At 35.4% G+C, this 13,620-nt stretch overlaps 1 protein-coding gene across 2 annotated transcripts in view; it reads left to right on the forward strand.

Annotated features, from left to right (window-relative positions):
- Positions 1–255: 255 nt before the first annotated feature.
- The window catches only part of LOC149777835 (scavenger receptor cysteine-rich domain-containing group B protein-like), a 53,877-nt gene continuing 40,512 nt past the window's right edge, over positions 256–13,620 (forward strand). The window contains exon 1 of one of the 2 annotated variants that reach the window (XM_089938905.1): positions 256–1,128. In XM_089938905.1, the coding sequence (XP_089795031.1) occupies positions 300–1,128 (829 nt within the window). In that variant the 5' untranslated portion in view covers positions 256–299. The remainder of the gene's footprint in view (positions 1,129–13,620) is intronic. The other variant, XM_089938906.1, reaches the window with a different exon arrangement.

Genomic DNA, 13,620 nt, shown 5'->3' on the forward strand with positions numbered 1-13,620 from the left:
CTCTAATCACTATCCATTTCATTGGTTTTGTGAGGAAGTAAATCCTTAATTTGTTCTTGAGTAAATCACTTGAATTTAATCATATCCAGCTAGATAAGAATACTAGACGACAAGAGTTTGATACATCATCCGTTTGCAAACAATAGAGTCCACTTGAAAGTCGACTTGAGTAATACAACTTGCCGTCACCATTGAAATCCTTTTTTGTTTCTACATCCTGTTACACTTGTCCTCTACATTGCAGTGATATAATAGATGTTGCGTCTGTTTTGATGATGGTATTTTCGTTTTAGTTCAGCATGATAGAAACTCTAAAAATGCGGATATTCTCTAGTTTTGCTGGCTTGATCTTAATGCTGTTGCTTTCACCAAGAGAAGGCCATTGTGGACTACAAAGAAATCCGGCTGTCGATAAACTGGATGAAGATATTTTAGATCTTCGTGGAGAAATCTTTAAGATACGAAAAGATATACTCCAGGATCGCAAAGATAGAGACCGACTGGTTTTGCAGTTGAATCAAACAATTGTTCACTGTTTTGAAAAATGCGAAAATAACGAAATCGTGCGCAATGACAAAACTAATACGGATAATGTGCCTCTAGATTTAATCCAAGCCCTGCAAAATGGTCTGCAACAAGAAAAGAGAATGCGAAGTATGCTCCTGTCTGAGATTGCATCTCTTAAAGATGAAAATATAAATCTGAATAAAAAATTACAGCAGATGAAAGAGGACCAAACCATTACGAAAACTGATTTTGCAGCACTCAAAACCGAAACACAGTATCTTTCCTCAGCACAGCAGTATTTAAAGGAGGAAGGAAGCAAACTGAAGGAATTAATTTCGAAAAATCAACAGGAAATTCAACATCTAAACCTCTCATTCTATAGTCTGCAGGGGGAAGTAAAAGCCGATAAAAGTGATATGATGGAAATAGTATCAATGATGGAACTTATAAAGCAGGAAAGCACAAGCTTCAGTAATATTTTGGCAGACATAAGGAGAGAATATAGGTCATTTATGAATTCGATTACTGGATTTGAAACACTGAAGGAGGATTATCATAACATGACTATAACTGCAATACAGGTGGTTAAGGAACTGAACGAGACGAAGGAGAGATTGCCAGGTATACGAATACTTTTGCATATTTGCTATATACGTGCAAGTGATTGTTTCAAAATAAGATATCAAAAATAAAATAATGTCGCGTTTGTTTATTTTAGAAACAATACCAACTAAAGCACCGTGTACTGCCTTAACAAATCAAGTGCAAGAAAATTATTGGTCACCATGGTAAATTTAGAATCAGTGCTAAGAATGTTTTCATGTCTCTTCTGGCATTCGTTCCAGCATAAACTTTGAGAAGCAATAGATAAAAAAGGTTAGTTGGGCAATAAACGTCTTTACCTTTAACACCGAAACAATATATCCGACGATGGTTCATCTTTTATAATAAGATACTGTATGCTTCATAATATCTATTTTATATTTGATCTCAGGCTAGACATATCGTGTTCATCTGAAGTAAGTACCTTGTCCAGTGTTGAATGTAGAGTGAAGGAAGATTATAAATAATGTTATTGGTTCTATTGTGGGTTTTAGAATACAGTACTTAACAATGTGATACATATATTTCATAGGACTTAAACTTCAGTTCGCACAAAGTAATTTACTTTATCCATGTTGACAACGTCTTCGGTTGCCGGCTGAACATCGTTTCATTAGCGAGGCATGCTAGGAAGCAAATTATTAGATATTAATAATCACAAGGCTATTAAAGTATAAATAAGCAAACTGATTACCGGGAAAAAAACATATAAATCAAACGAATAATCAAACTGTTATTGTCCTTTGAAAGATCTTAATATTACAATGTACATACGTCCACCAATATGACCTCGAATGCACGACCTTTAATGTGGTATATAATATCCTTTCCACAAGTATTCAGTGGTCTGCCTTACAGCTGAATGGGTACGAACGTTATAAAACAGGGAATAAAGTGTGACGTAAAACTTAAGATTCTATCCCGTCTGCTACATTGACCGGCTTTGCAGTACATAACATTTCTAATGTTGATTACTAAGTGTATATAGTTCCATTCCTTTATCCCTATAGAGCGTAACGGAAAGAGCGAAGAAAACTTAAAATATTAATTGTTGCTGTTAGCCTTGAAAATATGACCCCACCCCAAATGTAATACCTGGCACATCTTTCACTGATAATGAATAAGCAGACCAAGTGTCATCCTTTAATTTTAGATTGCCCTAACTTTATAAATTGGAATTGAAATCAGGAAATCCTGATAGGAAATATAAAAAATTGGAGCCGAGACCAGAAAACAGAACCCCTAATGTGGAATTCGGTACGCCGTCTAAAGTTATATCTAAATAAACAAAAGTTATATCTAAATAAACAACATTCCATCGGTTAATCTTAAACACTTTTGAAGATAAAGAGTGTTATATAAATGCGCTGAAAGTTGCTATGATAAGACCAAGGGAATAAGTTGCTATGATAAGACCGATGGAATAGTTTGCCGAGTGTTAGCTTTGTAAGTACTATTTTATTTCATTGTTTTCTCAGTAGATTCTTCAGTAAGAAGAATTAGATTAGTCTTTTCACCTTTGTCCCAATACTGTATATTGATGAATTTATCAAGGTGTGTCGACATTATTTATTTTACATTTCTTCTTAAAGTAGCATGAATGGTGTCTTTAGAACATTATGACAATATAAGTGAAGATAACCATTGTAAAACAAGGTCACCTGGTAAGAAGAGATGACGTGCCAAATTAAACATTTAAAGGAGACCAGAAACAGCATTTTTCCTTTTCTGTATGTAATTCTCTTCAAATTTTAATTGGACTGTGATGTTTATAAATTAAATATGTTAGGCGCGTAGTGATTATATTGCGCAGAAGATACCACGATTCCGTAAATTGCCGAGTTTTTCCTAGCTTTGATGAGACGACAGATCACGAAGTCCCGTGACGCAGTACTAGCCAGTCCTCAAATACAAACATATACAAGGCGAGCGAGACACAGGAGACCAGAATTGGGTTGCTAATTCAAAAGTTTAATACGCTTCCGAGTTATGCTCATAACTATATATGTTGAATTGTGTGTTAACAATGTGTTTAAGACATTACAGAAGAAAAGTACAACAGTAAGAAGGTGCTCATAATTCGTATTATGGAATTTTAAAAATGCAATGTAATTTTTTAATAAATACTTATACATCGTGTGCTGTGCAAAAATGTGATAAGGATTAAGTGATGGTACCCAATGTAAAGATTAAAAAATTTACCACAATGTAATAAATTCATTAAAGAAGGATGAGGTTCAATCGTATTATATGTAAATGACATATTAATTACCTACCCCAACCCACACGCACACACGCCACCACCACCACCACGAAGGTATGATATCTTGATTATATACATCCACACTGAAACGCTGAGAAATAATACTGAATTATGGGCGAAGAGACTAGAACGGGGACAGACTTGTGTGTGAAACAATATCCATTACCTTGTAGGTGTAAAAGGCACTGAGAACGGTTTTCATCGGTCGAAACTTAAGCATTAGTTTTTTCACACACAAAAAGACCCACAAATAAATCTGCAAAGCAGAAATCATAAGTAATTAATTTAAACATTAAGAAGCTTCCTTCTTATAATTCAATCACAGTGTATTTTACATGCAGGCTACAGATAGCGTATCGACAAATCTGATAGTATAAACATGTCTGGTATAAATGGTTTATGTACTGTACTGGTCAGTGCTGAAAGAAATAGTTTAGGCCCAGGCCCAGGGCTGGTGACTTAAATAAACTCACTAGCCCTGATTGAAATTCCACAAGCCCGGACAGTTCATACCTGTCAACTCTCAAGCCGGGAGAAATAAATTCTAGCGAAACTATGAATCCTGTAATATTCCATTATTTTCGTCTCTCTAAAATAATTTTATAAATAAGAGTGGGCTAAAAAATCAACTCTTTTTTAAAATCACATTTGAGTCATAGCACAACATATAAACAATACATAATTTGGACGCTTGATATTGTCATTATCTTACCTATTTCACCCACTTTTCATTGAATTTTGTAGCGAGGTTAGGGTTGGGTGGTGAACCGAACTTTTTTGGGACCAATTTTATATCCAGGTGCTGGAAAAATGCTGAGATCTTAATTGCCAAAGCTGATCCGAACCTTGTAAGTAAGCCTCGTTAGCAGATTTCGGTTTCGAAATTGAGAGGCGAACCGACCATTTTTTTAAACCAAACCGTCTACGAAAAAGCACAATGACCCACGACAAAAAGCATTTACAAGAGTTAAAAAAGGCCTAGTATGTAGTCTCCAACTTCACATCGTGGGTGACCCACCCCACCACCACCACCACAAAAAAGAAAACAACAGGTTTACTGATATTTGGCTGCTTGAAGTGCATTTTAGAATATGTGTGCGGACTGGTTATTCAGCCAAAGATTTTATAGAGCCCAATGCGTTGTCATGTTTTTGTATCGTGCAAATTGATTATTATGAATACATTTGGAGTTCTCTGAGCATGTGCGAAGTAGGTTTGAGACTTATTTATGTCCATGTCGTCGGGACACCATGCCTGATGAATATTTCACTGTGTATATTTATCAATGCCGTTAAAGATAACCAAAAACTTAACAGTTATCTATGATCATTTGGGGATATGAGCGTACCGCTGTGTAACGTAAACGACATCTGTGTTTGTTTTTTGTCTGCCTTGTAAAAATATTCTAGCTGGATTTGTTTGTTTGTCAAGCATGACATCGTCGTCAACTACAATATTTTTACTACTACCATCAAGATCTTCGAACTATGGTGCAGCATTGATATCAATCATAAATTCAACAACACGTGTTTCTGGCGACAAGGAATCTCATGCAATCAAATCCCTTGCAACAATATCGCTGGTGAACATGGATGTGGCAAAAAAGAGCAATTGATCTTATCTGGAACGTAACCTCACATAAAATCTCCAACGTGTTAAGATCTAAGGGTAGGCCCGCAATCTATAGACTAAATTCGAGACCTGGGACCGGATCCCTCACTGAATGAAGTTCCAAGCTCGCTTTTTTTGTCGCTCGTGGCAGACCGTTTAGAACGCTAGCGTTCAGGGCCGACCATTTCATGATCTAACACGCACATGCAAACTCTCTGTTAATTAGTATCCGCGTATTAAATGCCCGTCTAGGTCGGTCAGATGAAATCTTATTCGTGAACACGACTGATAATGACATCATAAATAAACAGGATTAGTAGAAACGGATACAAATGACCGGAGGATACCTCTGGAGGAAAGCTAGAAACAACATATCATTGCTGCGCTTGTGATCCGTTGACCTCAGCTGCATAACTACCATTTACAGCGTCACAGATAAGAATCACAGAAATAGTCGACGTGATATTGACAATGCCAGACGATATATGATGACCACCATCATCTGGTTAATGATTATGTTTGAGAATATTTTCAGGGCCTTTTTATCTGTCCCATGCCACATAGTTCTTTGGAAAATATTAGTCAATTATGTCATTGGAATCCTTCTGCATATCCACCCCTGGTGGTTTGAAGGAAGACAATTGGACTTCCGTGATCTTATAATGATCAAGAAATATCTTTTGATATTCAGCATCAATAATGATCACTCTGACAGCATCTCTCATTTGTGATTCAACTTCATATCTCACTTGGTTCACATGTTTTACTGTCCTAATTACTTTTTGTTTAAGTTCATCATTCGGATATTCAAGCACATCCTGCTCAAATAGCGCTCTCAGATGGAGGTGTGTACTTTCATGTTCCTGCGTCATAACCCTGGCGATTACAACATCTCTATAAATTGCCCACAATATGTCTTCTCCCTACCTCCGGTCGGCGATTATATCTGGAAATCGCCGTTCAAACGGGAATCTATCGAAATCTAATTTCATTGGAAATCCATCTTCTCTCCTTAAATAATCAGATTGTTGTGGTAATGGTGATCTAGCCTAAGTCAGCGCTATCAGCGGCCATCCCAACACAGTTCTGATCGACGACTGGTACAGCGTTTGCTCATGTACTTTGATAGCGATATTTGATAGGTTTGATTCTACTCTGAAGTTCATCATTTATTTGTTCGATTTGATACGATCTAATTCGAATGCCGACGACTTCCCTGTTGGGACTGGCTGGCCCGTTTCATCACCCTTGGTTTATTGATGTAGTGAAACTGATGTAAAATTCTGACGTCGCTGATATCATTGTGGTCGTAGCCGGTGTTGTGTTGGCGATTATCTCTTCCCGTCATGTAGTTATTTCGGCGATCATTATTATCTATGGAGATGCTAAATGTAGCGTTGGAGAGCCGTGTTGGACCGCTTGCAGTCTACGTGGCGACTTGAAAATAATCGCTAACTCTGGATGATGAGGCATCGGGACCCTTGTGTCCTTGCGAGAAGTTATCGCTAGATACCGACGATAAATATCATTAATATACAGCAAATTCACTATCTGATATTACACCCTCATTTAACAACGTTGACCGTATCGATGATATTTACTCATGCATATGACGCCGCCCGCACTGTTTATGTGTGTTCATGTAATTTCTTAGCCGCACATACTGATAGTTTTTTCGCAATAACAATTAGGGATACTAGCAACGCCGACAACAACAGAGACATCAATACTGACACATTTTGTAAGGGCAGAATTGGAGTCTGCCATTCAGAGTTTGATGCAATTCTGCAAATAGCCATCATACATTAGTAGCCATATGGCATTATACAGTACTTAACACGTTTATTGGCAATTCAAATGTTAGGTCAACAAGCCCAACATATTAGGTTGGAATAGAAGTAGAGAACAAAATTTGAGTTGGGAATGGATCTGTCATGGCATAATGCAAACAGCATAGACTCTGATCTGCCATCACATAATGCTGAGGGGCTATCTTGTTTTTTCTACTGATTATGCCTAACGAATTGTAGATACACCAGTGCATTACGCGAAAGCAGATGACGGGCTATCTTGTTTTTTCTACTGATATTGCCTAATGAATTGTAGATACACCAGTGCATTATGCGAAGGCAGATGAGGGGCTATCATGTTTTTTTCTACTGAATATGCCTAACGAACTGTAGATACACCAGTGCATTATGCAAAAGCAGATGAGGGGCTATCTTGTTTTTTCTACTGATTATGCCTAACGAATTGTAGATACACCAGTGCATTATGCGAAAGCAGATGACGGGCTATCTTGTTTTTTCTACTGATATTGCCTAACAAGCTGTAGATATACCAGTGCATTATGCGAAGGCAGATGAGGGGCTGTCTTGTTTTTCAACTGATTATGCCTAATGAACTAGATACACCTGTGCATTATGCGAAAGCAGATGAGGGCAGTCTTGTTTTCTACTGATTATGCCTAACAAACTGTAGATATACCTGTGCATTATGCAAAGGCAGATGAGGGACTATCTTGTTTTTTCTACTAATTATGCCTAACAAACTGTAGATATACCAGTGCATAATGAGAAGGCAGATGTAGATCTTTGCATGTGCAACTGGACTCGACTTTCAAGCAAGGCTATATAGTAATTGCAGGAAGAAGTGTATATAAGTATATAATGCTCATTTATTCCAGAATAAAAGCAGTATATTTCAGATTACCTAATTTGTAATATTTTGTAATGCCTAACCAAGTGTCTTTTTATATTTTATTGCATTAAAAGGAGAGAGGGAAAAAAATTAAGATTGCAAATTCTTTTTTTGTAATTCAGGCCACCAGATGATAATACAGTTTCATTCATTATAAATATTGTCAACTCTGAGAAACAACTCAGATACTATATGTGTAGTACAAAAGAAATAAGTTGTAAGTTTACTTATGTTATATTAATTGTGTACAACATTCTACAAATGTAAATAGTGCATAATATATTTAATATATTCATATATGTTTGAAGACATATATTGTCTTCCTTTACAGTCATGTCAGGAATCTGTTTAATGTATCTATTAAAGAAAAGCACAGCGCATATAGTTCACAAGTTGACATTGTTATTTTCATTGGTGAGGCCATAAAAGTAACTAACTTTCCTTCAAATAGAAAAAATGTAGTACATATATCCTTATATTAATTTTTCTTCATAATTCGTTGTAAAAAGTGCATATACTTAATAATTGCAGTTCTTCTTCAACCAGTTTCTTTTCCCTGCCTATTTAAATCATCAGACCATGATTTTAAATCATCAGATCATGATTTTAAATCATCAGATCATGGTTTGAAATCATCAGATCATGGTTTGAAATCATCAGCTCATGGTTTGAAATCATCAGATCATGGTTTGAAATCATCATATCATGGTTTAAAATCATCTGATCATGGTTTGGAATCAGCAGATCATGGTTTTAAGTCAGCAGATCATGGGTTGAAATCATCATATCATGTTTTGAAATCATCTGATCATGATTTGAAATCATCAGATCATGGTTTTAAGTCTGCAGATCATGGTTTTAAGTCAGCAGATCATGGTTTGAAGACTTGTATTGGCATCTTACAAAATTACACAGTAAATCAAAAGATAATTTTTGTTCCAATAAACTTTTGTACTGAGAGTTTCAATTGAGACGTTAACCAAATTTTACCTTCTTCCTGTGATGCAATTATTAGTTGGAATGCTTGTGCATCTCTAAAATTTTAAGATGTTCATACATGTTCAAATTCAAAAACACAAGGAAGATGTTTTATGTTTGCTTCACACAAAGTCCGCTTGGCCATGTCCAATTTGGGAAAACACTGCATAGCAATGGCATCACCTAATTTAGTAAATATTACCTAACATTGGGTGTGCCTAATTTAGTAAGCATTATAGCATATGCCTTGCCTAATTTAGTAAATATCACAGCACTGTCCTTGCCTAATTTAGTAAACATAATAACATTGGCCATTTCTAATTTCAGAAATATCACAGCACTGGCCTTGGCTAATTTAGGAACCATTACATAGCATTGGCCTTGCCTAATTTTGTAAATATCAGCACTGGTCTTGGCAAATTTAGGAAACATTACATATCATTGGCCATGCCTAATCTTATAAATATCACAGCACTGGCCTTAGCTAATTTAGGAAACACTACATAGCATTGGCCTAGTCTAATTTACTAAACATTGTAGCATTGACCTTGCCTAATTTAGTAAATATGACATACTATTGGCCTTGCCTAATTTAGTAAACATTACAGCCTTGGCCTTGCCTAATTTAGTAAATATCACATAACATTAGCCTTGCCTAATTTAGTAAACATTATAACATTAGCCTTACCTAATTTAGTAAATATTAATAACATTATCCTTGCCTAGTTTAGTAAACGTTATAACATTGGCTTTGCCTAATTTAGTAAACAGTATAGCATTGGCCTTGCCTAATTTAGCAAATATCACATAACATTAGCCTTGCCTAATTTAGTAAACATTATTACATTGGTTTTGCCTATTTTACTAAACATTATAGTATTGGCCTCGCCTAATTTAGTAAATATCACATAACTCTGGCCTTGCCTAATTCAGTAAATATTATAACATTGACTTTTCTCAATTTAGTAAATATTAAATAACATTAGCCTTGCCTAATTTAATAAACATTATAACACTGGCCTTGCCTAATTTAGTAAATATCACATAAAATTGGCCTTACCTAATTTAGTAAATATTACATAACATTAGCCTTGCCTAATTTAATAAACATTACAAAATTGGCTTTGCTTTATTTTGTAAATATTACATAACATTAGCCTTGCCTAATTTAATAAACATTATAACATTGGCTTTTCCTAATTTAGTATACGGTGCACGGAATATGCATTATCTAGTTTATTAAACATTACATAGCATTAGCATTCACTGAGTAGACATTACACAACATTACCATTGCCATATTTAGCAGACATTACATAACATTAGCATTACCATATTTAGTAGACATTACATAACATTAACATTGCCATATTTAGTAGACATTACATAACATTAGCATTGCCATATTTAGTAGACATTATGTAACAGCATTGCTATATTTAGTAGGCATTCCACAACATAGCATTGTCATATGTAGTAGACTTGACACATTAGCATCACCATATTTAGTAGACATTACACAGCATCACCATATTTAGTAGACATTATATAACATAACATTGCCATATTTAGTAGACAATACATAACATTAGCATCCCCATATTTAGTAGACATAACATAGCATTGCCATATTTAGTAGACATTATATAACATAGCATTACTATATTTAGTAGACATTAGATAACATTAGCATCCCCATATTTAGTAGACGTTACATAACATTAGCATCCCCATATTTAGTAGACATTACACATTAGCATCACCGTATTTAATAGATATTACACATTAGCATTGCCATATTTAGTAGACATTACATAACATATTGCCATATTTAGTAGTCCTTACTTAACATTAGCATCGCCATATTTAGTCAGTATTATGTAACATTAGCATCACCATATTTAGTCGACATTACATAACACAGCATTGCCATATTTAGTAGACATTAAATAACATAGCATTACCATATTTAGCAGACATTACATTAGCATCCCCATATTTAGTAGACATTACATAACATAGCATTGCCATATTTAGTAGACATTACAGATTAGCATCACCATTTAATAGACATTACACATTAGCATTGCCATATTTAGTAGACATTACATAACATTGGCATGGAGTTATTTAATGTGTGCATGTGTGACTAGGATTTTTAATATAACATTTTATTTTAAAATTCAGTCATATCGCTATGGTGTCTGCAGTTTATAGTGATGTCTGGCACTGGGACATCAAGCCAGTCATGTAGCATCATGTCCCACCCAGTCACATTATCCTGACACCAGGCTGAGCATTCCTGACACTAATCTTTTAATGCTTAAAATTACAAGATTTTTGGAGTTCCTTCCTGTGTTTAAAAATGTAGAATACAAATTTACAATTACGTCTACTTTGCAAAACAGATACATTTCTCATCTGAAGTGCTTACAGAAAGAATTTTGGAAAATTGTAGTTTACAATACAACTGAAAGGTCCAACGTTCACATACGAAAGGACCTTTTGATTTAATGGCTATTTTTGTCTTGTATATGTTTTCTGTTTATTGAGGTAATGCCATGTAGGCTACAGATCCCAATTACTACACAAGTTGTACAGAACATGTGAATGAGAGATAATTTTAAACATAAACAAAGAATAAGTTATTGCATTATTATTCACTATAGCTTATATTGCTATAATCATGGAGTACCTTTCAAAACTTAAGTGTACATAATACAAATTTTACATCTTATATTCAAGATATGGATTTTTTACTCACTTTTATGGACAGATAAGAACTTATCCACTGCAATTCAGTGATATATTTAGAGAAACAAAGTTTACTAAACAGTTAAAACAGTTCTTTTCCTGAACTATTTCGTAAATATTAGTTTCTCTCATTCAGCAAGGTTGTACAAAGCCTCTCCAAACCACGAGAAATAAGCATATAATTTCTTTTATTAGCCCATATCTTACAACCTGATGATGGCGTTCATTGCAGTCGCATATTGGAACAACTATTTTGATGCAAACGACTTAAAAAGCAATACAACCAAAATCAAATCATACAATATTAATGCCTATGTGGTCTTTATGGGGCACTCTACAGATATTATGAGTTATTTGCTTTCCGCATTTTAGGCCATTTAAGGCTGCTTCATTTGATCGGATGCAGGACTCACCATAGCCACCAGACAGAGTTATTTTGATGGGAAAAAGTTATCTTTACTTCATAATTTTATATTTTAATTATTATTTATTCAGTTTATCTAAAGTCCGATAGGGGAATATAGTTTTGCAGCACATGATCTCTCATGCTATATTGGTTAGAATTTTTTTTTTTTTTTTACATTCTAAGTCTAAATTGTCTGTAATTAAATTTGTCTTGATAGTCTGCCTTTTCTACACTTACTGAACTGGTAATTGACCGGCATGCTTCTATTTTTGTCCATCTATAGCATGTACACCAGACTGGTATTTAACACCATTTTCAGGCTAAAAATCACCCACTTGTATCTCTGCTAACACTTTTCCCAATAATCTGACAGACTTCAAAATTTTAAAACATATTCTGATCATAACTAGCATCAGCACATTGTTAAAAGTGCAGACATATGCGTATGTTTTTATACGCGCTGAAATAGACTGCCAATGACACGAATAGCCATTCATACCAATAAATACATAGACAATGTTAGGGACCCGCTGGCGACAATCAGTTAGAAATTATAAATCAAGGAATGAAATGATCATGCCGTGCATTTTTTTTATATCATTGATGTTTTCCGTTTGTAAAGTCGGGGTGGGTGGGTGGGTAAAACAAACTGGATGGTGTGCGACTACTGTTTAGCTCCAACCTGATGTACAGTACAGCCCTTAAAAATATACTACTCCACCTAAAAGCCTGGGAAAAATAAAACATCATTAAAGAATTTATTATGGGTCCCATCACAAATAAACATACCTGGTAACAAAAAGGCCAACCAAGAAGCGATAGCCAGATTAAGCAAACCCACAACCCAACAATTCAATTACAGCGTTCAAGAACTATACAGCATAATCAGGAGAAAATGAATGACAAACGGCATAGATAATGGGATAACAGCCCCAAAGGCCGAAAGCTATACCTAATCCCAAAGGAAGTTTGCAAAAACATCCCCCTCCAGTGTTACCAAATCCACACGATTTTAGAGTCATTATCAGACTTAAAACAGCTTGGCAAAATCTGCCTGGGGCACAAACAGAGGGCATGAACTGCCCACATTGCACCATACCAGAAACATTGCAACATGTAATAAACGAGTGCCCGAGTTACACCGAACAATGGCGCAAATTCCAGGGCAAACAGAAAAGAATACACGGTCCCACTACATATGTAGAAATGATGTCACCAGGAAACAGAAACATCAACTCCACATACAGAACATCATGGACTTTATTTCCGCCATTGGGAAAAGAGGAAAAATATAACCCCTAGCTACCAAAATATAATGTAATGCAGCATTCCACAATGCCCGCTTCACCACCCGAGCCACAACAAAACAATTGGTGGGGGAGGTCGTTAAGACCCTGTTTTATAACCACAACAAATCAAAATGTGGCGAGGGTATATAAATTATCAAACCAAAATCCCGTATAAACAAAAAAAAAGAAAAGAAAACAAAAAACAAAACAAAACAAAACAACAACAACAAAAAAAAAAACAACATAAAAACCCCACGTCAAATCACTCCCCAGTTACAAGCTCCCAACAGTCGGAAGGGTTTTAACTAAAAAACTTTGCTGTATAGCACCGACTTATACAATAGCTGGGGAAATTTAGCAATCTAATAAATGCACATCACAAACAACATGCTTTCGGAATAACCCACAACACACCCCTCCCTAGTTACAACAGTCCAGACGCCTTAAACCTAACACTGCCTAGGGGAAATCGGTTAATCCAAATGCAGAATTTACATACAGAAACCAAC

The sequence above is a fragment of the Sinohyriopsis cumingii genome, chromosome 17 (genome assembly GCF_028554795.1).
Source record: "Sinohyriopsis cumingii isolate HCF-2022 chromosome 17, ASM2855479v2, whole genome shotgun sequence".
Taxonomy (NCBI): Eukaryota; Metazoa; Mollusca; class Bivalvia; order Unionida; family Unionidae; genus Sinohyriopsis; species Sinohyriopsis cumingii.